At 45.9% G+C, this 26,679-nt stretch overlaps 1 protein-coding gene across 1 annotated transcript in view; it reads right to left on the bottom strand.

The window, feature by feature from the left end:
- Positions 1 to 26,679, bottom strand: part of ino80db (INO80 complex subunit Db) — a 113,672-nt gene that overhangs the window by 16,189 nt on the left and 70,804 nt on the right. The window contains exons 5-9 of the mRNA XM_078228922.1: positions 17,208 to 17,432; positions 10,263 to 10,372; positions 7,432 to 7,565; positions 5,233 to 5,444; positions 913 to 1,070 (exon numbers count right to left, since the gene is read on the bottom strand). Of these exons, the coding sequence (XP_078085048.1) occupies positions 913 to 1,070; positions 5,233 to 5,444; positions 7,432 to 7,565; positions 10,263 to 10,372; positions 17,208 to 17,432 (839 nt within the window). The remainder of the gene's footprint in view (positions 1 to 912; positions 1,071 to 5,232; positions 5,445 to 7,431; positions 7,566 to 10,262; positions 10,373 to 17,207; positions 17,433 to 26,679) is intronic.

Raw genomic sequence — 26,679 nt, 5'->3', positions numbered from 1 at the left:
CAATGCTCCCACTAGAAAACATATAGGGTTTACAATGGGCGGCACGGTGGCACAGTGGTTAGCACTGCTGCCTCACAGTTCCAGGGACCTGGGTTCGACTCCTGGCTTGGGCCACTACCTGTGCGGAGTTTGCACATTCTCCCCATGTCTGCGTGGGTTTCCTCCGGGTGCTTCGGTTTCTGCCCAGAGGCCAAAGATGTGCGGGTTAGGTTGATTGGCCATGATAAACTGACCCTTAGTGTCCCGGGATGCATAGGTTAGAGGGATTAGCGGGGTAAATGTGTGGGGTTATGGGGATAGGGCCTGGTTGGGATTGTGGTCGGTGCAGATTCGATAGGCTGAATGGCCTCCTTCTGCACTGTAGGGATTCTATGATTCCGTGATCCCTTTTGCAAGCAGTGATCTCTATTGTACACTGATGTATGATGGAGCCATCTTCTTTGCAAACCTTCTTCAGTATAAAGCTCAAAGCCATTTGACCCTCGTGTGCTCCGAGATTAATAGAATTATACGGCAGAGGAAATGACCATTCAACCCTTCCAAAGGGTTACTCAATAAGTCCCACTCCACTGGCTCATTGCCCCAGCGCTTAAACACCCTTAAGTTTATGCAGCTCAGTAGGAAGTCATCAAGACTACATCTAGGAGCTTTTTTCTTAGAAAAAGGTGGCTGTTTTAAACTATGCTCCATCTCCACAAACTACTTTGTAAACTTCATTCAGATCAATTCATGGTCAAAGAGCAACAGCAGCAACATGGGAGGGACAAAAATAAATCAAAATCTGAGCAGTCCTTGCAGTGGCTTAGAGAGGCCCCTATTTACATAGAGGGGTCTGCAGAAAGGTTGGCATCCAAGATGGTAAACCCAGGAACCACACAACTTGGAAAGGAAGCACTTTGACTGGAATATCACCTTCAAAGAGGTCAAAGTCCTGCAGGTCGTCAGGCAATCGCTGGAGAACCTCTGCCAACTCTTCCTGATTTAGTTCCAGGTCATTTGGCATATCGGTGATCTCGTTGGTGATGTCATCGGGAATCTCATCAGCGCTGAGCTCTGGAGTTGAGGAATTCCTGCAAAACGGAAAGGAAAAGGGGTTAGAGGTCAATTCTGGCCACATTGCGTCAAGCTTAAACACAGCCTTCTAGGGGGATGAACAAGCTTCACAGGACAAGGCTCCCTCCTGTTCAAAAGTAGTAACAGGAGAAAATGAAATTTGAAAATCACCCTAGAATCATAGAATCCTGCAGTGCAGGAGTCCATTCGGCCCATTGAGTCTGCACCGACCACAATACCACCCAGGCCCTATCCCCATAACCCCATGCATTTACCCTAGCTAGTCCCCCTGACACTAAGGGACAATTTAGCATGGCCAATCCACCTAACCCGCACATCTTTGGACTGTGGGAGGAAACCGGAGCACCTGGAGGAAACCCACGCAGACACGGGGAGAACGTGCAAACTCCACACAGACAGTGACCCGAGCCAGGAATCGAACCTGGGTCCCTGGAGCTGAGAGGCAGCTGTGCAATGAAATAAAGACCAGATAGTCAGTTTCAGTGATGCTCATTCCGGAGGTGGCATCTCTGACACTGTCAGTACTGGACTGTGTCTGGATTGGATTGAGATCTGTACCCACAATGGCTATTGGGGGATAAATGTTTAGGACACCAGGGAGAATTGTTGTTTAGGACACCAGGGAGAACTCCCCTACCCTTCTCCAAAACAGAGTTACGCCAAGGAGACAGAGAGGGTCTCGGTTTAAGAAATCATTCCGGAGGTGGCATCTCTGACACTGTCAGTACTGGACTGGAGGATCTACTGGACTGTGTCTGGATTGGATTGGGATCTGTACCCACAACCTTCTGACTTAAGAGGCTAGAGGGATATCCGCTGAGTCACAATAATACACAAATACCTTCAGCCCCAGTGGCTACATAGCTAGCCCAGAGATGTGCTGGGACACGGGGACAAGGAAGTCCCAGGTTTAGTTTCTGAGCTGGCTGATTTTTGCAGGGGCAGCTCAATAGGCTTCGACTTGGAGTCCTGATAGGCACACACAGGCACTTACTGATAATGCCTTCTACAGTCAATCAGCCTGTCAACACAAGTATGGCTCATAGGCAAGATACCAGAAGATTTGACTTTTGATCCGATTTGTCACATATATTAGCATACAGTGGAAAGTATTGTTTCTTGCGCGCTATACAGACAAAGCACACCGTTTCTAGAGAAGGAAACGAGAGTGCAGAATGTAGTGTTACAGTCATAGCTAGAGTGTAGAGAAAGATCAACTTAATGCAAGGTAGGTCCATTCAAGTCTGATGGCAGCAGGGAAGAAGATTGTATCACAGCTTGGCATGGCCCCTGCTCTGCCCAAGACAGCAAGAAACTACAAAAGGTGGTGAACGCAGCCCAATCCATCATGTAGCCCAGCCTCCCATCCATTGACTCTGTCTACACTTCCCGCTGCCTCAGAAAAACAGCCAGCATAATTAAGGACTCCATCCTGCCCGGACATTCTCTCCTCCACCTTCTTCCGTCGGGAAAAAAATACAAAAGTCTGAGATCATGTACCAACCGACTCAGGAACAGCTTCTTCCCTGCTGCCATGAGACTTTTGAATGGACCTATCTTGCATTAAGTTGATCTTTCTCTACACCCTAGCTATGACTGTAACACTACACTCTGCGCCCTCTCCTTTCCTTCTCTATGAACGGTATGCTTTGTCTGTATCGCGTGCAAGAAACAATACTTTTCATCGTATACCAATACGTGTCAATAATAAATCAAATCAAAGAAGGTTAACTAACACATGGAAATCACCTCAGCAAGAGTTAGCATCTTCAGTTGGATGTAGGGAGGAAGAAATGGGAGGACAATTTCACATCTCTTTTCTGGACAAACGATGAACATTGAGACAGTATACCTCCGATAATTCAGAGAAACTGGAGCTACACTTGTGTGGGTTAGGAACTAGGTCATAAATCCCTGGTGAGATGCCTTTTTTCTCCACACTGAAGGTAATGCTTCCACCCATGTTTGCAAATCACAAAAAGAGGAGGGGGAGACCACAAGGCTCATCAAGCCTGCTCCACCATCCAATATCATGGCTGATCTTGGGACTTTCCTTTTCCAGCCTGTTCCCCGTATCCCTTAATTCCCTGAGGGACGAAAATCTGTCTATCCCGCCTTAAGTATTGAGTGATGGAGCATCCACAATTCAAAAGACTTACAATCTTTTGAGTGAAGTAAACTGTCCTCACTTCAGACCTAAATGATCAGCCCCTTATCCCGAGACTGTGTCCCCCGTGTTTTAGATTATCCGACCAATGGAAACAACCTCTCAGCATCCACCCCCTTCAAGATCTTGTAGGTTTCAATGAGATGGCCTCTCGTTCTTCCAAACTCCAGAGAATACAAGTCCAGGTTATTCAGCCTCTCAACCCCCTCAACCCAAGGACCAATCCAGTGAAGCTTCGGTTTCTCTGCAATCAATAGCTCAAAAAATAGACAGATTTCATAGAAATAGGGCGGCACGGTGGCACTGTGGTTAGCGTTTTCATAACTCATGGTCATAATCTACACAATAAAACCAACTTGTATAGCACTTTCTTACGAATAGCCATCATGAGAGATGTTGCTGCAGACTTTTAGATTCTGCGCCAGGGACCCGGGTTCAATTCCGGCCTTAGGTGACAATCTGTGTGGAGTTTGCACGTTCTCCCCGTGTCTGCGTGGGTTTCCTCCGGGTGCCCCAGTTTCCTCCCACAGTCCAAAAGATGTGCGGGTTAGGTTGATTGGCCGTGCCAAATTGCCCCTTAGTGTCAGGGAAATTAGTGAAGTAAATATGTGGGGTTACGGGAATAGGGCCTGGGCTAGGATTGTCGTCGGTGCAGGCTCGATGGGTCGAATAGCCTCTTTCTGCACTGTAGGGACTCTATGAAGCTTAGTACGCAGGTGGAATATAACCCACACAAGAACTCAGCTTTAGGTGATGTAGAAGATCTGGACCTTGTAATTGTTTTTTTAAAGAGGATCAATTATCATTGGAAGGCGGGGGCGAATGGGCTTTTTTTTCTTAAAAAGAATGTGGTTTTATTTAGAATGTTGTGGATTGTCTCAGCTGTTGTCATGGAAATTGTCATAGCGGTCAACACATGAACAGAGTTTTCAGATCAGGTTGTTGCACGTGGATTGGCCTGAAGCTTCCCCACCAAGACAGAAGTTCTTTAGGTTTTCATTTTTGCTTTGACCAGGCAGGGAAAAATCTCAGGAAAGAGGAACATAATTGTTATAATTTGAGTTAACACAGCATGGCGCAGGTATGTTGAGTTAACACAGCATGGCGCAAGTATGTTGAGTTAACACGGCATGGCGCAGGTATGTTGAGTTAACACGGCATGGCGCAGGTATGTTGAGTTAACACAGCATGGCGCAGGTATGTTGAGTTAACACAGCATGGCGCAGGTATGTTGAGTTAACACAGCATGGCGCAGGTATGTTGAGTTAACACAGCATGGCGCAGGTATGTTGAGTTAACACAGCATGGCGCAGGTATGTTGAGTTAACACAGCATGGCGCAGGTATGTTGAGTTAACACAGCATGGCGCAGGTATGTTGAGTTAACACAGCATGGCGCAGGTATGTTGAGTTAACACAGCATGGCGCAGGTATGTTGAGTTAACACAGCATGGCGCAGGTATGTTGAGTTAACACAGCATGGCGCAGGTATGTTGAGTTAACACAGCATGGCGCAGGTATGTTGAGTTAACACAGCATGGCGCAGGTATGTTGAGTTAACACAGCATGGCGCAGGTATGTTGAGTTAAGTTAACACAGCATGGCGCAGGTATGTTGAGTTAACACAGCATGGCGCAGGTATGTTGAGTTAACACAGCATGGCGCAGGTATGTTGAGTTACGTTAACACAGCATGGCGCAGGTATGTTGAGTTAAGTTAACACAGCATGGCGCAGGTATGTTGAGTTAAGTTAACACAGCATGGCGCAGGTATGTTGAGTTAAGTTAACACAGCATGGCGCAGGTATGTTGAGTTAACACAGCATGGCGCAGGTATGTTGAGTTAACACAGCATGGCGCAGGTATGTTGAGTTAACACAGCATGTTCTCCACTGAGTGCCTTCTCAGATTGTCCAAAAGGAAAAGGTGCAAAGCACCGCTGCTCTCCTGCACAGTCTGCAGGAAGGGAGCTGACTCTATTCTCTGTGCTTACCGAATGTGAGAGGCTGAGACGGACACTCCAAGACTGGCAGGCATTGAAAGGTTGCCCTGGGGCACTGCTGGAGGAATCGGTTTCTGAGGCCTCCGCGGGCCTCTCCGCCGCTTCTTCTTGTGTTTTTTGGTAAGTGCTGGAGGCTTGGTTTTCTTCCTGGGTTTCCTCTGCTGCTGGACTTTCCGATTGCTGTCCCCTCGCAAGAAGTTATCCTGAGACAAAACAAAGCCGTGAAATGAAGCTGGAAACGAGATGGTGCACGAGACCAGCCACCACCACCACCCCCCCTCCCCACAGCAGAGAGAAACACAGGTCGCATCCCACAGGGGAGGGAGAGGGGGAAGGGGTGTGGGGGGAGGGGGGAGGCAGAGACACACTGGGATGGGTGGGAGGAGTTTGGCATGACAGGAACACAACAGGTTGGGGTGAGGTACAGACAGGGAAAGACACAGATACAGACAGAACGCGTGCTTCTCCTAAGGTAGTGACAGCAGCTGGGCTACAGCATCCAATGCTCTTAGAGTGGGGTGACACTGTATCATGAAGTTTTTACTTATCTTACCAGACTGTCTCACAAACCTTGATGGAAATTAGTTAGTAGCATTGCATATGGCTTGCAACCCAGTGAGAAAGGACATACATTTTGTGCATAGTAAGGGCCCATGAACAAGCACCAGTTTTGCTTTGGTCAGGGTGACAGGGACATCAAATTCACATCTGTGGGCAGCACGGTGGTTAGCACTGCTGCCTCACCGCGCCGGGGACCCGGGTTCGATTTCTGGCTTGGGTCATTATCTGTGCAGAGTCTGCACCTTCTCCTCCAGGTGCTCCGGTTTCCTCCCACACTCCAAAAGGCGTGCTGGTGAGGTGGACTGGCCGTGCTAAATTCTCCCTCAGTGTACCTGAACAGGCGCCGGCGTGTGGCAACTAGGGGATTTTCACAGTAACTTCATTGCAGTGTTAATGTAAGCCTACTTGTGACACTAATAAATAAAATTTAAAACTGTAACTGCGCGGGAATGTCAGTCCATATTTTACACGTTCCTGTGTTAAGCCGATGCAAAGTGAAAAAATAATTTAGTTGGTGATGGTGTCGCTATGTCCAATTTGGTGAAGGGCCTTTTAGTCCTCTCAATTTCACTGCAGATAAACAATATAGAACCAGATGTACAGAGGAATAGAAGTAACGTTGCATGGCTCAGTGGCACCGCCAGCAGGAATCTATTGCCACTACAAGTCCAAACAGTTCAAACTGGGTGACAGAGGGAGGATAAAAGCTTGGGAGTGAACCTGTGACCAAGACTTGAACCCAGCCTAGATTAATGAGGGGTCTGGGCCTTTGCACAGGACATTAGGAAAAAACAGTTTGTGCAGTCCAATATCACACCCAGAGTAAAATATCCAGGCTAATTCTACAGTGCCACACTGAAGCAGTTCTTGCTAATACGAAATACAGTAGTCAAGTGTCGAAGTGTGTAACTAATGGAACCTGCATCTGATCGCGGGCTATTAATTGCACCTAATATATTGGCAATTTTACCTTGCACTCAATATAACACCTGAACATCCATAGACGTTAACTGGTGTGTTACTTTGTTGGAGCGATTCAATACTATTCCCACTGCCCCACCCTTAGCCCAGAGTTCATGCATCACTGCTCTGTCCTCTGCTCTCCTTGAAGAATGCAATGATCACCGCCTCTTCTTCCTGTGGCAATATAGTTCATGCTTCAGCAACCCTCTTGTGCAAATACATCTCTCCCAACCTGCTCGCCCTCGGTTCCCACAAGTGTGAGCAAGAAGCTAACTGTTTCTGCGGCGCCTTTCATGACTTCAGGATGTGCCAAAGTGTTGGGTAGCAAATTAAAGACCTCTTTTTAATAAAAAAGAGCAGTTATTGCTTATACGATACATCTTCCTTACTCACCTGGTCAAAGCACTTCAGTTTTAAAAGTCTTCATTAAATCTCATTGCACCCTTTGCTCAAGACATCTCCTGCTGCCCTAGTATAAAAGCTCCTGTTATCTCACTATATTATTATGCCAACGAGATTTCCCAATCTCAAGGATCATCCTGACCGGGAAACGTTTGAGGTCAACAGCAGGTACAATAAAACCGACAGCTGTTTCTGTGTCTCCAGCACCAACATTTTGTTTAAAAGCACATACACATACACACACACGTTTATCTAGAAATTTACCATTTTCTTTGCATGTTCTTCGCACAGTGGCGTCTGGTGCGTGATGTCAAACACTGGAATGGAACACTGCTGCCCATCTGCGAACTTGGCCGTGCAGCTCGAGAACAGCTGCTGAGAGCGACTCAACAGGATATCTGAATCACTCAAGGTCAAGGAAACGTCGTTAGCCTTGGACTGAAACCCAGCGAACACCTCGTTCAAAAGGCAACCACAACTCGCTATTCAGAGGCCCAGAATAAACAAGTCTTTACAAAGGAGGATCGGCCATCGGAGAAATTAGTCCCAAAACGTGTCATTTATTCTTTGCACTGGCTGCAGTGACCATGTCAAGGTTGTGAGCCAATTCCTCCTGCCTTCTGGATTTTCGACTTGGTGCATTCAAAACACATTACAGAGGGAGTGGCATGGGAAGTGCGTCAACAGCGCACAATCTAATCTACTCCCTAAAGTCAAGATCAGGGAGAGTGTTCCACGTCCACTGTAACCCTATTCCACTGTGGGTACATCACCCAATGAGATCATGGTGGATCAGAATCCCAACTCCTTGCACGCATCTTGGTTCCCTTGACAAGCACAAGTCTATTGATCTCAGACTAAAAGTTATTAATTTAGCTAGCATCGTCTACTTTTTGTGGGAGTGTTTCACACTTCGAACACCCTTTGCGTGAAGAAGTGCTTTCTAACTTCTCTCCTGAATGATCTGGCTCTTAATTGTAAAGGAAAAACGCAAATTACTGTGGATGCTGGAATCTGAAACCAAAAGAGAAAATGCTGGAAAATCTCAGCAAGGAGAAAAGAGCTGACGTTTTGAGTCCAGATGACCCTTTGTCAAAGCTTGACAAAAGGGTCATCTGGACTCGAAACGTCAGCTCTTTTCTCTCCTTACAGATGCTGCCAGACCTGCTGAGATTTTCCAGCATTTTCTCTTCTGATTTTAAGGAGATGTCCAATTGCCCTAAGCTCCTACACCAGCAGAAAAACCCAATCTCGACCTACCCTACCGAGAGCAACAGCACACTGGAAACAAAGCATTCTAGCTAATGGGTAATGCATGCATTAGGGAAGGTTGGGAACTGGTGAATCTAGGGTTGGGTCCAATTGATCTTTGTTGAATAATTTAAGATTGGGCACAGCAAGTATATTAAAACTGCCTCAGGGCACAAGGAGTGCAAGACTGTAATGCACTAGAAGAGAACGGGGACAGGTTAGCAGAATGGCAGATACAACTTCATGTGGATAAGTGTGCAGGAGCATATTTGTGGAAGAGACAAGAATAACTAGACATTGAGGGATCAACAGAAAGGCCTGGGGTTCAAATACACAATTTGATAAATGAGATAAAGCCCCCTCCCCACCAAAAAAATGCCAACAGCAGTTTTGATTTTATAAAATAAATTATACAAGGCACGATGTTACAGTTCGGAGTACTGTATACCATCTTTGAAACCTTGTTATAGAAAGAACATTAAAAACTCATGGAATACTACAGCATACCATTCACCAGGGTGATAGTGGGGCAGGCAACTAGTTGTAAGAAAGGAGTCAAGAAACTCAACAGACTATTTCTGCTAGAGCAATAAAATTGCTATGAGGAGATTTAATAGAGAGCTTCAAAATCCTGAAAGGTTTTGGAATGGTGAATGGTGAATCCTGCTTCCTCTGGTTGGGGAACGGAAGTGATGAGCGAACTAATCAAGCATGAGGGAAAGAGGTTAGGAGGAATTTCTTCATACTGCATGTGGTTAGTCACAACGAGTGACTGAGGCAGAGACCAGGGCAAGTTTAGGGTTAACTGGATAAACATTTGACACAGCAAGAGGTCGAGCTATGCAGCAAGGATGCATAGTGAGATTAATTTCGGATTGTTCCCGAGCTAACATGAATGGTTTCCTAAAGAGCAATAGAAATGCAGGAGTAAGCCATTTGGCCTCTCAAGCCTGCTCTACCAATCAATAAGATCATGGCTGATCTGACTGTGGCCTTAGGTCCACTTTCCTGCCTCCCCATAACCCTCGACTCCCTCCTTGATCAAAAATCTAACTCGGCCTGGAATATATTCAATGGCCCACTGCTCTCTGTGGAACAGAGTTCCAAAGACTAATGACCCCAAGAGAAAACAATTCTCATCTCATTCTTAAATGGGAAACCCATTATTTTTAAACTCTACCCTCTAGTTCTAGATTTCTCCATGACGGAAAAGATCCTCTTGGCACCTAACCTTTTAAAGTTAGCTCAGAATCTTGTATGCTTCAATAAGACTACCTCTCAATCTTCTATACGCCAATGAGTACAGGCCCAATCTGCTCATCCTTTACCCATTAGAAAACCCCTCCATCCTAGGGAAGCTTTCCTGAACTGCTTCCAATACCTCCTTCCTTTCTCCCTCAAGGAAGGCCAAAACCGTACACAAAACCCGGTGTGGTATCACTAACAATATCCTTTTATGTGGCACCTTATCAAATGCCTTTTGGAAATCCAAGTATACCACATATCCAGGTTCCCCTTTATCCACCCATCTTGTCACACCTTGAAAGGATTTGTCAAATACAATTTTCCTTTCACAAAACCATGTTGACTCTGCCTGATTGTGTTGCGAATCTCTGAAATGTCCTTTAATAATTCTTTTGCGCATAAGCCTCAAACATTTTATCAGAGTGCCTCAACAACAACCCAATTTCATTGTATGCTCAACGCAAGATAAAAGGAACGTTGAAAACTAATCAGGCAACAACCTTCCTTCAAACAAAAGTTTTTGCCGCGACCTACTCTTTATCCTTGCTTCAGTGCAATTTCAGGTCAGCCATTTGAGAAAGGGACACTATCAAGGATACGTTGAAAACAGTGCCTGGTGTATGGAAGAGACATGTTCGAGCAGTGTTGGCCTTTGATGGTTCCTGTACATAGTGCTGGTTCCACTACTCTGTGCTCTGGCTGCTTCATGCTGAAAAGAATGACAGTGAGATTAGTCAGCCCTCGACAAGTACAGATGTTTAGCCTGGTCATGAGGCCAAGCCGCACAGAGATTTCTTTGCGCCATGCAACAGCTTGACAGGGAATAGGTACCACAAAGCAGATCTTCCCTACTTTAGGATCCAAGATCTGTGCCACTGGGGATGGGTGTTGAGGTAGTTTCCAATAGGGTAGAAATGACCACAGGAGCCATTTGTGCCTCTCCTGGTAGCCAGTTAGATGGCAGAGATTACATGTCTCTCTCAGTTGGTATACAATGGGTGGCACAGAGAAACTTAAAAATGGGAATGGAGGCTTTATTGCACCTTCCCTTGGTATCATCGAACATTTATGTGATGTATAATTCCTCTAAACCAGCAATTATTTTCAGTTATTTGAGCATCGCGAGCTACTTAAACTCAAGGGCACAAGGCACCACAATAAAGTATTCCTTTCTTCCAACTACACCTAATCTAAAAGCAGAAAAATCTACGAGTCGCAAAGTACTTCACGTGAATTATTCGGCAGAGCTGAGAAGAGTTGTTGGATAGGTAAACTCTGCAGCCAGTTGACCCATAGTAAGGTCCTAGAACAGCGACAATATCAGGGAATCTGCTTTTGGGCTAGTCTGGACACTGGGAGAAGACAGTAAGAAGTCTCACAACACCAGGTTAAAGTCCAACAGATTTATTTGGTAGCAAATACCATAAGCTTTCGGAGCACTGCTCCTTCGTCAGATGGAGTGGAAATGTTTCCACTCCATCTGACGAAGGAGCAGTGCTCCGAAAGCTTATGGTATTTGCTACCAAATAAATCTGTTGGACTTTAACCTGGTGTTGTGAGACTTCTTACTGTGTTTACCCCAGTCCAACGCCGACATCTCCACATCACTGGGAGAAGCCCAGGTCCTCTTCAAAATGCACCCTGGTCCTTCAACATCCACCTGAACAGTCATGTGATTTCCCCCTCCCCCCCACTGCAATGTCAACCATGCCCTTCCCCTCTCTCATTGTGATTCTCTCCTTTCTCATTCTTTCTCCCACGATGAGTCTATTCGCCCTACTATTCTTGCTTCTATTAATGTATTATTCTCCATCATACTTCACTGCGATATGATACAGTACAGTAAGAGGCCATTCAATTCATTGTGCTTGCTCTTTGAAAAGGTCATTCAATTTGTCCCATTTCCATTGGTTCCCACAGCCCACAGTCAAATGTCCCCCTTTCAAGTATCCTTCCAACAGGGTGGCACGGTGGCACAGCGGTTAGCACTGCTGCCTCACAGCGCCAGGGACCCAGGTTCAATTGCAGCCTCAGGTCACTGTCTGTGTGGAGTTTGCACATTCTCCCCGTGTCTGCGTGGGTTTCCTCCGGGTGCTCCGGTTTCCTCCCACACTCCAAAGATGTGCAGGTTAGGTTGATTGGCCAGGCTAAATTGACCTTTAGTGTCGGGGGGTTAGCAGGGTAAATGTGTGGGGTTACGGGAATTGGGCCTGGGTGGGATTGTGGTCGGTACAGACTTGATGGGCCGAATAGACTCCTTCTGTACTGTAGGGATTCTACGATTCAATTCCTTTTTCATAGCTAATATCGAATCCGTTTCTACCACCCCTTGGGAACTACATTATAGATCTGTTGTTGCTTAAAAATTCTCATCCTGCAATGGCTTCTTTTGCTAATCATCTTAAATCTGTGCCCTCTGGTTAACGATCCTTCGGTCACAAGACATTTTCTCCTTGATTACCCTCTCAAAACTATGATTTTGAACACCCTTAACGTCCGCTCGAAATATCCCTCATCTCTGCTCCCCTTGTAGTAAATTTTCTCCGAATCCTCTGGCATCAAGGCCTTGACAATCTTCCTGAAGTGTGGAATCCAGAATTGGACAATATTTCAGATGTCCTATACCACAAACATTATTCTCTCTTTCCCACTCGTATCATGTTTAATTGCCCACTTCTGTTTCTTCTGTCAATTACCCTGCCAACAGCTCTGTTCCACACAACTTGCCTCTTTCTATTGACCTCCAGCCATTATCTGACTCAATATATGTAATTCCAGTCTGATCTGATGGAGCTGCAACCCTGCCTGGTTTTCCCTCTTCTCGCCCGATATTCAAACCTCCTTCCGACAATACAGTGTGGTCATCGCCCGATCCCCAGTTCCAAATGTGCATGGCATCGCACACCTTTCCAATTCGAAGATGTCAACAAGTATATTAGAGATCTTCAATACACCCCGAATGGCACCGGGGTTATTTAAACCCAGTATCTAAGTTGCTGGAAGCACCCTCCTAAATCCAAATCAGCCCCATTTACACATTCCACTCATCATCCGTTGTAAAAGACACAACGGAAAATTCCCATAAAAGAAAGTACTTTCCATTCCTAGAAACTACAGCATAGAGTCGATGTTGTTACTGCTTTCAATTAGCTCCGAGTTATCTACTCCTACCCTAATTCTCTGCCCATTCTTCGCAGCATTTTATATTTTCCCTTCACAAGTACTTTGTCCCATTCCCCTTTAGACAATGCTAGTCTCTGCTGCAATGCCACTGAAGATAAAGCATCCCATGTTCCAAAAACTTGAGTGATAATTTAGAGTCTGCACACTGTGATTATGGAATCATGAGATTCACACTATTTACCCTATCAAAACTTTCCAGAAAGTTGAAAAATCCCTATTCGATCCTCCCTCAAGTTTCTGCTTGAAACACGAGCCAACCTTCTCCAAGCTTTTCTTCACAACTGGTATCTCCATAGTGATTCTTTACTGGAACCATCAAGGCTGGGACACCATTAAATATAACGGGGTGTTCATAGCTTCATGCTGGCCTGACCAATGTCTTACATAAATGCATACTTCCTTGCTATCGTACTTGTGTCTCGATTCAATCTCGTTATGTAGAATTTCTCTGAGTAACACTTGGCATGTCAGCTACGACTCTCACCAACTTTTACAGACACACCATAGAAAGCATTCTTCTTGGTTGTATCACAGCTTGGTCTGGCTCCTGCTCTGTCCAAGACCGCAAGAAACTACAAAAGGTCTCCAATGTAGCCCAATCCATCACGCAAACCAGCCTCCCATCCATTGACTCTGTCTACATTTCCCGCTGCCTCAGAAAAGTAGCCAGCATAATTAAGGACCGCAGGCACCCCGGACACACACTCTTCCACCTTCTTCCATCGGGAGAAAGATACAAAAGTCTGAGGTCACGTACCAATCGACTCAAGAACAGCTTCTTCCCTGCTGCTGTCAGACTTTTGAATGGACTTACTTTGCATTAAGTTGATCTTTCTCTACACCCTAGCTATGACTGTAACACTACACTCTGCACTCTCTCCTTTCCTTCTCTATGAATGGTATGCTCTGTATAGCGGGCAAGAAACAATACTTTTCATTGCATACTAATACATGTGACAATAATAGATCAAATCACTTCAATACAAAACGCAAGACCAAACAAAAGCACTGATTTCAATAAACTCATCAGTAACTTTGACACAGAACAAGCTGAATCACTTTCCTGTCAGATCCTCTTGCTGGATTTTGAATTAATAAAGGTGATTAAATGGGCTGGGATATAAATATTTACATATTTTATAGCTTGTAGAGTTCCTGGCCCAAATATAATCCTGATCCAGACGTTTGCTGTTGAGTAGAATTAACTTTGAACCTCAGTGACTGCTCCCTTTAGGAACTGTTGAGCTGCCTCTTAGCCACAATGCTGCATTAGCCGCATACAGCCCCGAGATAATATTAAGCTGCTGCATTTTCAAGCGGTTTAGCGCAGCAGACTGAGCAAGGTTCTCAGCATTATACCAGCAACAGTCTCTTCAGACTCTCCTCACTGCATTAAGATGGTTGAAGGCTAAAATAAAGCCAACTAATTGGACGTTTGACAAGCCCAAGTGCTCAACGCAATTGGCTGTACAGCAAGAGATTTCTTTCACCCGCAAATTTTCCCCAATCCCATTATCCATTAAAATCACTGGGTGGGTCAACAGATTATATGAAATTCCTGTAATGTCTTTTAAGTGGCTCAGCGATGGATAATTCCAAATTAAAGTAACAGTTGCACACTGAAGCCCCATTTCATGTCCCCATTCAACTCCAGACTCTGCAACGGGTGCACACTCTAAAAGGCTTAAAACAAGTCTGATCATTCAATGTTCAAGAGATAAACAGTTTTAGTACGGTAGATTTAACATTGCTATCTGCATGCATTATGTACAGAGAGTCACCTAGCTTCCCCACAACCCTATTCAGCATGCTTTCCCCCGCCTCCCATCCTCCTTCCTTGGCACCTCTGCTCCAGACTGGATCCAAATAACCCCCCCCTACCCTTTCAACCCAATTGGCCCGAATACTACAGTTGCTCTCTGCCCCAGAGATCAACCAGTCCAAGAAAAGAATTGCAGCCGCATGGACACACGGCGGCACAGTGGTTAGCACTGCTGCCTCACAGCGCCAGGGACCCGGGTTCAATTCTTGACTTGGGTCAGTGTGTGGAGTCTGCACGTTCTCCACCCGGAGACGTGGGTTTCCTCCGGGTGCTCCGGTTCCTCCCACAGTCCGAAAAAACGTGCTGGTTAGGGTGCATTGGCCATACTAAATTCTCCCTCAGTGTACCCGAACAGGCGCCGGAGTGTGGCGACCAGGGGATTTTCACAGTAACTTCATTGCAGTGTTAATGTAAGCCTAGTTGTGACGAATAAACAAACAAATAAAATAAAACAAGGCTCAGAACTAACGTGCACTCTCTGTTCAGAAATCTGGCTGAGTTCTCAGCACTTGCCTGCTGGGACAACGTAAAATCTAAGAGCTTGTAATGTCTGAAATAGTTCCAGGATCACAAAAAAGAAAAAGGGAGAGAAAAAAAAAAAATCACCTTTGGGAAAACTGAAAGAAGTATTAGCTTGTTTGAACGCAGAGGTGCTGACGACCTTTTGTGGGGCGAATCAGATGATTTCCTCTGCTGAGTAGAGACGGAGCTTAACTCTAATCATCATTAAACAGGGATGCTTTAAACATTAAAACATGTGAGAGTTAATCCAGCTTCCTGCACTTTCAAGCTCAATAGTCTCTCGAGGGTGATTTAGTCTCGACGGGAGCTCTTCACCAATTATTGTGTAAAAGAGAAATACTCTCGCCAAAAATATTACAAAAGTTAAAAAGAAAATGAAGCGAATAATTATACTGATTTTTAATGCGTCTTAACGGGACTATTCAAACTTCTTCCCGAGCCTCCCCTTTCCTCCGATTCCTCACAACCCTCAAAATTCCACCCTGTTGTCATCTGAAAGCATTCAGGTGTGGTTCCCCAAGCACCGACAGCCTTCAAGTTACAGGTGGCAAGGCTTGAACAAGATTAGACAATTAACCGGCTGCGAGCTAGTGTCACACTCATGCACCAAGCTGCACTTTCCCAAAGTCTATGCTCACTTAGCTTAGAATCCCTATAGTGCAGAAGGAGGCCATTCGGCCCATTGAGTCTTCACCGACCACAATCCCACCCAGGCCCTATCCCCATAACCCTACATATTTACCCTGCTAATCCCCTGACATTAAGGGACAATTTAGCATGGTCAATCAATCTAACCCGCACATCTTTGGAGTGTGGGAGGAAACCGGAGCACCCAGAGGCAACCCACGCAGATATGGGGGGAATGTGCAAACTCCACACAGACAGTGACCCGAGGCTGGGATTGAACCTGGGTCCTTGGCGCTGTGAGGCAACAGTGCTAACCACTGTCACCGTGCCACCTCACTTCTCGCAGGAGTCACCAGGCAGCGCTCAGTGAAGCATCAGCCATCCGGACATGTGGGGGTGGAGAGGACACTAGTGTGTGTGTGTGTGTCTGTATGTGTGGTGGTGATTGGGATTTAAATGATGCCTCAGAATAATCATTATGTGGAGATGCCGGCATTGGACTGGGATTTGGGCACAGTAAGAAGTCTCATCACCTGATGAAGGAGCGGTGCTCCGAAAGCTCGTTATTCCAAATAAACCTGTTGGACTTCAACCTGTGAGACTTCTTACAATAACCATTATGGCAGCAATGTAGTAGCTACTTTCTTAATAAGCAGTGAGGTGAACTGCTTTCTGGTGAATTTGTTTGAGGTAGAATGTTGGCCAGGGCAAGGAACTGAATCAGGAGCTTACAGAACCTATATGGTTTGGTGTCCTTGGCCTCGGGTGGGTGAGGTGGAGTGGTTGGCTGAATAAAGATAAAAGGAATCCTCACTCTTCAATAACAAATGATAGCAGATATTAACAAGGGCCAGTGAGGATGACAAAAGGTTTGAGTGGCAAGGACATTATGATACCATAATCAAATTTAAAAACTCTCCCATTCCTAATCAGACTGCAACTTAGCTATGACTGTAACACTATATTCTGCACCCTCTCCTTTCCTTCTCTATGAACAGTATGCCTTGTGTGTATAGCACGCAAGAAATAATACTTTTCACTGCATGCTAATACATGTGACTATAATAAATCAAATCAAAACTGGTGCGTGGTGAAAACGCAACACAAAACTACCAAGGACCTGAGAAGGAAGACTGATCATTTTGAAGAGACTGGGGGAAAGCCTATGAAATACTCTTAGATCATTAGAGCAGTAAAAATATAACGTGTGCTAAATGGGGGAAGCTGAAGACAATCACATTGTTAGTTTTGGCCTTTATGTTCAACACAAGCTATCCTCTCCACCAAACCCGACCCACCAAAGGGTTGCGGTGATACCAAGGTCACCAAGAGATTTCCCCCCCCTCCCCCGGTCGACAATGCCTGGCGATGCCAGTGCTCGGCAGCTGACCTGGTCTGTGTGGGGGGCGCCGCTCTGAGTTCCCGAAGCAGCTGCCCGGCCGAGTCGGGTTCCTTGCTGGCCGCTTGCAGTAGCGCTCTCCGGAAGGCGTGCCGACACCGCTGCTGACGCGCCGCCGCTCTCTCCACGCGACACAGCTGCGTGTGTCTGTGCTGCAGGTAAGTGCAGAGCCGGGTCATTCGCAAGCTTCTCGTGCTCGTCACCTCGTCTTCAGGGCTGCACAAAAGAACGGAATCAAAGTTTAACCCTCCTGCCCTCAGAGAAACCCACATGTATACACGTATGTAGTTTCAGAGTCAACATCCGTGTGTCAGCAATATGCAAGTGCTATGCACTGCTGAGTTACAACAGAACTTCAATGCTACAATGCTCACTCTGACTTCATCAAATCACACTTCATCGCTTAGTACCAGTGATATCATTAAACATAAGCCCTCATTTTATTTTTGTTCTCTGTACGAGATATTCTGTCACTGTACCACCCAACGAAATGGGAAGATGCTGGGGTTAAGAACAAACAAAGAACAAAGAAAATTACAGCAGAGGAACAGGCCCTTTGGCCTCCAAGCCTACACCAACCCCCTGCCCTTCCGGGGACTGTATCCCTCCAATCCCATCCTATTCATGTATTTGGGCAGAAGCCCCTTAAAAGTCACTATCGTGTCTGCTTCCACTACCTCCCCCGGCAGCGAGTTCCAGGCACCCACCAGCCTGTGTGTTAAAAAAACTATTTGCCTCGTACAACTTCAAACCTTGCCCCTCGCACTTAAACCTATGCCCGAGTAATTGACTCTTCCACCCTGGGAAAAAGTTATACTAATTTTCAGCATTGCAATGGGAAGGTCCCAAAGTTGCATTTCACCCCCACCACCACTGTACAATTCCAGTCGGTCAACTGTAAAGGAAAAGCCCCAGGGTGAACCTCCCTCTACTGTCGCACGCAGTGGCTCTTAATGGAAGGACCCCAAATTGTTAGATGTCCTTATACAGTCCCACTTGGCTTGTGTTTTTATATTAAATGATATTTTCCAGGCAAAGTGTTTGGATGATTTTTATCCACCCACTTCTCGACCGTATATATCAAGCACACCAGGTACGTGGAAAAACAAGATTAGTTTCTTTTTAAATATAGTGTTTTATCAAATCTCACAAGAACATTTTACACACAATAAGTTCTGAAGTATGATGAGTTATCTAGGTAAATATAGCGATCATTTTCCGCACTGCAGGATCACATAAGCATCAAGGCTCTGCAAATATCAGTGAGATCCCTGACTGGTTAATATACCTTCCATGCTGCTCGTTCAGAGATGAATGTTGCTCAGGGCAGCGGGAGAACTCCATCTAAACCACTGGTGCAGGAAGGCTTCAAAACCTCTTCTAAAAGTTGGCACCTCCAACAAAACGGAGCTCCCTCAGGATATTGGAATGTCAGCCTGATAGCAGCACTTTCTGTTGGGCGATTTGGGTTTAAATCCAGCTGCTAAGAAGAGGGGCGTGTGAGATGAAAGTGGTGAGTGTGGCAATGGGTGTGCGCACTATCCAGTCACTGCAAGATTACAATTGGGCACTGGACAATTTCTCTCTCACCTTTCTATTTTGGCAGGGCGGGAATGGCAAAGAGGAGGTTTGGAGAAACAACATTTTTTTTTGGCAAAGTTTTGGAAGAAACTTTTCTTATTGAATCTTATGGAATAGAATCCCTACAATGCAGGAGGAGGCCATTCGGCCCACCCGAGTCTACACTGGCCACAATCCCACCCAAGTCCTATTCCCATAACCCCAGATATTTACCCTGCTAATCCCCTGACATGGAGTCAATTTAGCATGGCCAATCAACCTAACCCGCATATCTTTAGAATATGGGAGGAAACCGGAGCACCCGGAGGAAACCCACGCAGACACGGGGAGAATGTGCAGACTCAGCACAGATAGTGATCCGAGGCCGGAATTGAACCCGGGTCCCTGGAGCTGCGAGGCAGCAGTGCTAACCACTGTGCCACCGTGCCGTCCCATCTTTTTATACCTCCAGGGATAAAATAATCCTGACAAGTTAAATCACTCAAACTTCACTACATTGCTATGGCTTCACATTGCATTAAAAATGGATTAACATTTATCGTACAGCACAGGGCACCATTTGAACATTCATTTTACAATCAGTTACGAGAGCGCCAAGGTCAAAGCTGAGTGCATAAGTGTACACTGGGATGGGGGGGGGGGGGGGGGGGGGGGGTTTGATAAATTAAAATAATCCAATATCAACTATTCCACATTACAATACTGAGTCAGCACCTTCATATTCCTCAAGCACAATGAGGGACAAGAGTAGGAAGGAGGGAACAAGTAAGGGAGGGGCAGATAGAAGAAAAGGGAATGGGAGTGGAGGGGCCAGAGAAAAGCAGAGGGTACCAGTGAAAAAGAAATTGAGGGGAGGAATGGGAAGGATGGAGAGCAGAGGAATGGGAAGCCAGAGAACTGGAGAGAGAAAGAATGGAGGGAAGGAAGAACGATGCATGATGAGGGAGGGCAGGATTTGTGAATATGGGGCTTTGACAACATTTAATTTCGCCAAGTGGAGGCATGCCTTCTGTAAACTATACAAATAATAGAAAGAATACATTTCTATAGTGACTTTGACAACGGTTAAGACATCCCAATGTATTCACAGACAGCTAATGAAGTACCTTTGAAGTGTAGTCACCATTGTATTGCAGGAAGCCCAACAGCTAACTACACAGCAAGGTCCCACAGTCAACATGATAATGACTAGATCATTTGCTTTAGGTGTTGGTTTAGGGATAAATATTGGCCAGGAGACTAGAGAAGCCTGCACTTCTTTGAATTGTGGCGTAGGATCTTTTATATCCATCCGAGGGGGCTGGCAGGTCTTGGTTTCAAGTTCCATCCAAAAAGAAAGGCAGCTCTGGGGATGCAGCGCTCCCTCAGTACTGGATTAGGTGCTCAAGTCTCTGGAGTGGGAGAGCCCACAATCCTCCGACTCAAGAGGCAACAGGTCTACTCACTGAGCCGGAACCAACAGCAAACGGAGCACCGAAGAGGTATAGACGGCAGACAGAGAATCAGACATGTACGCATGGCGTCACTGCTCTAAGACAAAAGTACCTAAAAGTGAACAACTTGCACTTTCATGGCACCTTAACCCAGTCAATTGTCCCAAGACACTTTGCAGGAGTGTTAGGAGGCAAAACATGGCACACAGGCAATAAAAAGGACCAACAGTTTTGTGCAAGAAGTAGGTTTTATCAAGTATGTCAGAGGAGGGGTAGAAAGGCAGAGAGGTTTAAGGAGGGAATTGCAGAGTTTGGGACCGAGGTAGCTGAAGGTATGATTGCCAAAGGAAGAAAACTAGAAATGCTCAAGAGGTCAGAACTGGAGGAACGCAGACCTCTCGGATAGGATGTAGGACTGGAGATGGCTAAAGAAAGCAAGAAAATAGATTCTATGAAGTGCCTCTTGAGGCCACCAGATGTCTCTAAGCTCTTTATAGCCAATGAAGTCATTTTTAAGTGTCGTCACTTTTGTAGTATAGGAAACGCGGCAGCCAATTTGAGCACAGCAAGATCCCACAAACAGCAGCGTGATAAAGATCAGATCATCTGTTTTATTGATGCTGATTGAGGGGATAATTCCCGTGAAATAGTGCCATGGGATTGTTTACACAGGAACATTATCTGTCACGGCTACAAGCTTTTTTTTTTGGAGTTTTTAGGGTCTGTCTTTCCAATTGGCCAATTCATTGTGCCATGTGACTCTTCTTCATTTTCCCGTTCCAAAAGTGGTTCTTCTGTTGCATCTAAACATACTTGCTGCTGCCAGAAATACCTCCAAACATACTGAATGGAGCTGGGTTCGCTAACAGCATGCAAACTGTGGGACACGAGTGTCCCAACAATTCCAGTGGATCCAAACTTGTATCTCTCAGCAAGTCTGATAAACGGGACCAGGCATATGTTTGCACACCAGTGCACCACAACTCCTTTTGCCTGGTCCATGAGGGAATGATCCCCCCAACAACATTGAACAGCTAGCCAGCTGAGGACATGCTCATTTGCTGCCAGCTGTATGGTGTGTGTACTCATGGAAGGGCGCTGTCAAGAGGTTGGAATCCAGTAAACCCACCAAAAGAAGGCAGCTTCCATTTGTACCAAATTCTCTAACCTTGCGATGATCATACGGAGTGAGGATCAACTCCACTGTGTCTATCAATGAGTTGGTGTCTGGGCAAGACTTGCAGCAAACAGAGTCCACTGACTCAGCAAACAATATCTACTTAAACAGCTTCAACAAATTGCAGCAAACAAAACTCATGACCAAAACTACAACAATGTTTCCTGCTAAAAGCAGGATTTTTTAGTTAAATGCAGTGATTTAGTATCAATTGCTAAATCAATCCCAGTGTCTAAGCACAAACTGACGGGGGAATTAACCATCATCTTCATTCTGACCAGGGCGTGTAGTGTCACGAGATACAGCCATGATTATAGTGTCAACAGAGAGCCCAATTCTCATTCTTTCTTCTGTTTAGTGTCTGCATATAAATAAGGTAGGGTTACAGAACAAGTTCCACGTCTATTGATAGTATCTAATATTATCACCTCTCATTCCCTCGTTTGGACTGGAACTTTGTCTGAGCATCTTCTGCAGCCCTGCGCTTTCTCAGTGTTTCCAAAAACAGTGGAAATGGAGAAGACCATTCAGCCCTTTGTGCCTGCTCTGTCATTCAATTACATCCTGGCTGATCTGCACCTCAACTCCATTTACACAGCTCCATTCCATATCCTCGAGACACTTTTCAAACAGAAATCTATCATTCTCAGTCTTGCCCCAGCATCCACAGCCTGTTCAGAATTCCAGATTTCTAGTACACTTTGTGCAAAATAAACTTCAACATTTCTCTTCTAAATTGCCCAGCTCCAAGCATAAAGTATGTCCTCTTATTTGAATTCGACCACGAGAGGAAATCACTTCTATTCTCCCACCGAATCATTTCTATATCTTAAACACTTCCATCACAGAATCCCTAGTGCAGGAAGAGGCCATTTGGCCCATCGAGCCTGCAGTGACAACAATCCCCATGTATTTACCCTGCTAGGCCCCCTGACACTAAGGGGCAATTTAGCATGGCCAATTGCCTAACCCACGCATCTTTGGACTGTGGGAGGAAACCGGAACACCCGGAGGAAACCCATGCAGACACGGGGAGAATGTGCAGACTCCACACTGACAGTGACCCAAGCCGGGAAGTGAACCCGGCTCCCTGGTGCTGTGAGGCAGCAGTGCTAACCACTGTGCCACCCATTATCCAATCTTCTATACTCAAAGTCATATGCACCAGGTTTGTGCAATCTGCCTTCATAATTTAACCCCCTAAGCACCAATATCGTTCTGGTCAATCCAAGACCATTCAATCCTTCCTGAGGTGCGGAGAACTGAATGCAGCACTCCAGATGCAAGTTGATAGAGGCTCTGTACTGCTTAAACATGACTTCCTCCTTTTTGCAATCCAGCTTCAGGTAAAGACCAACCTTTCATGAGGTTGACTGCTCTTTCCACCCACCTAATGGCTTTTGATGCGTTCTGGCACTTCCACACACCTACTGCCTTTTGATGATGTGTTTCTGGGGTTTCCAAATCACTTTGATCCTCTGCAAATCCTAATTCCTCACCATTGGATCCAAAGTGGTTCTTCGACCTCTGGCCCACACTTTGCCAAGTTCTTTGGCATCATCTGTGCACTCCACAACACGTGTGGGAGTTTCATAAACGCAGATGTTCAATCTGGGAGCGAGGAGAACATTTTCTTCTGCTGAGGTCATGCTGCAAGTCTGCGCACGCACTCTGATGGAACATTCCTTCAGAATTCAGTGCACACATCACTGTTTCTAGCACAACACTGGTCAAGTTTGCTGCCCATTTTTTGCAAAATTCTAGCTGAGCAGTTTAGTATTGGACACGCGTGAAAAGTTACAAAAGCAACAATGAACACATTTCAAAAATGATCTCCCAGCTCAACAAAGCACGAACGATCATGTCATCTAAATGGGTGATAACTAATCATGACCTGGCCTCGCACAACTATTTAGTTGGAACAAACTATCAATGGGTGAGGGGAAGATGACGGCCTGGTGGTATTATCGCTAGACTATTAATCCAGAAACTCAGCTAATGTTCTGGGGACCCCGGGTTCGAATCCCGCCACGGCAGATGGTGGAATTTGAATTCAATAAAAAATATCTGGAATTAAGAATCTACCATTGCCGAATGCCGGAAAAACCCATCTAATTCCCTAATGGCCTTTAGGGAAGGAAATCTGCCGTCCATACCTGGCATGGTCTGTCTACATGCGACTCCAGAGCCACAGCAATGTGGTTAACTCTCAACTGCCCTCTGAAAAAGGGTAACTCAGGATGGGCAATAAATGCTGGCCAGCCAACGACACTCCAGGTCCCATGAATGAATAAAAATAAAATTAAAAGAACAAAAGAAAAAGCAGTTCAACAACTGGCACAGCTCAGGATGCGGGAGCAATGATGGACAGGCAAAGACCATCAGGTCTCTCCAACCAGTCACACATAATAGTGGCACCTAGTCCCTCATGAGATTTCCCACCCCACCTACAAAACACGCAAGTTCCTGCAAGAGGTGGAAGTCTGGATAAAATACCAGGCAATTTGGGAGGAATAATCTGGAGAATTCCTCTCCGGTTCCTGAGGGAATCAAACGTCTGCCAGGGGATCACTCTGGCCCGGATAACTCCCCGCAGAAATGGTCTCTGCTCCAACCAGAAACAAGCTCAGCTCTTACCTGCGTATCTCTTTGGGCAGACTCATATTTGGGAAAAGAACCACTGCCTGATAGAAGAATCATAGAATCCTAGTGCAGGAGGAGGCCATTCGGCCCATCGAGTCTGCACCGACCACAATCCCACCCAGGCCTTATTCCCATAACCCCATGCATTTACCCTGCTAGTCCCCCTGACACTTGGGGTCAATTTAGCATGGCCAATCACCTAACCAGCACATCTTTGGAGTGCGGGAGGAAACCGGAGCACCCGGAGGAAACCCACGCAGACACGGGGAGAACGTGCAAACTCCACACAGACAGTGACCCAAGCCGGGAATTGAACCTGGGTCCCTGGAGCTGTGAGGCAGCAGTGCTAACTAATCATGATCTGGCCTCGCGCAATCCCTAACTATTTAGTTGGAACAACCTGCCAAGTGGGACACAATCTATCCCCTCCATCGTCTTATTAATCCTTGATCAGAACACACAAGTTTGTCAACTGAAGCAATTCAAAATTGAAATTAGTGGGAAGCAGGTGACCTATGAAGAACAATGAGCTGGCATCGAAAACTCTGCACTCTTCCTTCGAAACTGCACTGCATAGCAACACTAGGGGGCCATTCAGCCCTTAAAGTTTATTTATTAGTGTCATAACTAGGCTTACATTAACACTGCAATGAAGTTACTTAGAAAATCCCCTTGTCGCCACACTCCGGCACCTGTTTGGGTACACTGAGGGAGAATTTAGCACGGCCAATGCACCTAACCAGCATGTCTTTCGGACTATGGGAGGAAACCAGAGCACCCAAGAGGAAACCCACGCAGACATGGGGAGAACGTGCAATTTCCACACAGACAGTGACCCAAGCCGGCAATTGAATCCGGATCCCTGGCGCTGTGAGGCAAGTGCTAACCACTGTGCCACCCTTCAAGCCCATTTTGCTTTCAATTAGATCAAGGCTGATATATATCGGAACTCTATTTAACCTCCTCAGTTCCAAATCCAGTAACACCTTTGTTTGACAAAAAAAACACCCATTTCGCTTTTGAAATTTTCAAGTGATTCCCAGCTTCAATAGCTTTGTGAAAGAGTTCCAGATTTCCGCTGCTCTGGGTACAGAGACGTGCTTCCTGAATGGCTTTGCACTAAAAGATAATGTTTCTTGTGCTGAATCCCATCCCCAACCCAAGGAAAGAGTTCTTCTCTTCTCTGTCAACTCTTTTGATCATGTTAAACACTTGGATGAGATCACCCCATAATCTTTATATCCAACTGGGGTGGTACTGCTGCCTTACAGTTCAAGGGACCCGGTTTCGATTCCTGGCTTGGGTCACTGTCGGGTTGGAGTCTGCACGTTCTCCCTGTGTCTGCGTGGGTTTCCTCCGGGTGCTCCGGTTTCCTCCCACAGTCCAAAGATGTGTGAGTTAGGTGGATTGGTCGTGCTAAATTGCCCTTGTGTCAGGGGGGCTGGATGGGTAAATGCGTGGTGTTTTGGGGATAGGGCCTGGGTGGGATTGTGGTCAGTGCAGACTCGATGGGCTGAATGGCCTCCTTCTGCATTGTAGGATTCTATGAATTTCATTCATAATGTTTACTGAAAATTTATTTTAAAAATACCTTCTCTTCAGAACCTGAGCTTTTCAGGTCCCAGGAATGTTGGGAATTTGGAAGGATATCACAGGGTGTTGAAGTCAGATTATAGACTTCTGTACTTTTTTAAAAACATGTTTGACAAGCAACCTTTTTGTTTTTGCTGCTGAGTTAACACGAAGAACATGCATTTATAAACTGCGGTACTTTCAATGGCAAGAAACGTCCCGGGGCATTCCAAAGGAGCGCAATCAAAAAGAACACAAAGCCACTGGCAGAGTCATTAGGGTAGAGGTGGGTTTTAAGGAACATCTTCAAGGAGAAGAGGGAGATAGAGAAGCAAAGAGATCATTGAAACCTCTCAGCATGTTACCAAATATGAATTTTTAAAGGTTGAAGTGATGAATGTGGACAAACATGGCAGCTATTCTGTCAACAAAGCCCAAAGACAACATTCATAGATCATAGAATCCCTACAGTACAGAAGGCTGCCATTCGGCCCATCGGGTCTGCACCGACCACAATCCCACACAGGCCCAAAAGAATGGCACGGTGCATTTACCCGAGCTAGTCCCCCGAAACTAAGGGCAATTTAGCATGGCCAATCACCTAATCCGCACATCTTTGGATTGTGGGAGGAAACCGGAGCATCCGGAGGAAACCCACGCAGACACGGGGAGACCGTGCAAACTCCGCACAGACAGTGACCCAAGCCAGGAATCGAACCTGGGTCCCTGGCGCTGTGAGGCAACAGTACTAACTACTGTGCCACCGTGCCATTCTTTTGGGTATATCAAAAGAACTAAATTCAAACAAAGAGAAAAAAAAACAAGGAGGGCAGCCCCCTAAAGAAGGAACCGCCCGAAAGAAAAACAACAGTGGTTAGCACTGCTGCCTCACAGCTCCAGGGACCTGGGTTCGATTCCCGGCTTGGGTCACTGTCTGTGTGAAGTTGGCACATTCTCTCCGTGTCTGCGTGGGTTTCCTCCGGGTGCTCCGGTTTCCCCCCACAGTCCAAAGATGTGCGGGTTAGGTTGATTGGCCATGCTAAATTGACCCTAGTCT

This window comes from Mustelus asterias, chromosome 14, assembly GCF_964213995.1.
Source record: "Mustelus asterias chromosome 14, sMusAst1.hap1.1, whole genome shotgun sequence".
NCBI lineage: Eukaryota > Metazoa > Chordata > Chondrichthyes > Carcharhiniformes > Triakidae > Mustelus > Mustelus asterias.
Note: the sequence above shows the minus strand (reverse complement) of the source record. Positions and strands in the feature narration are given on the sequence as shown.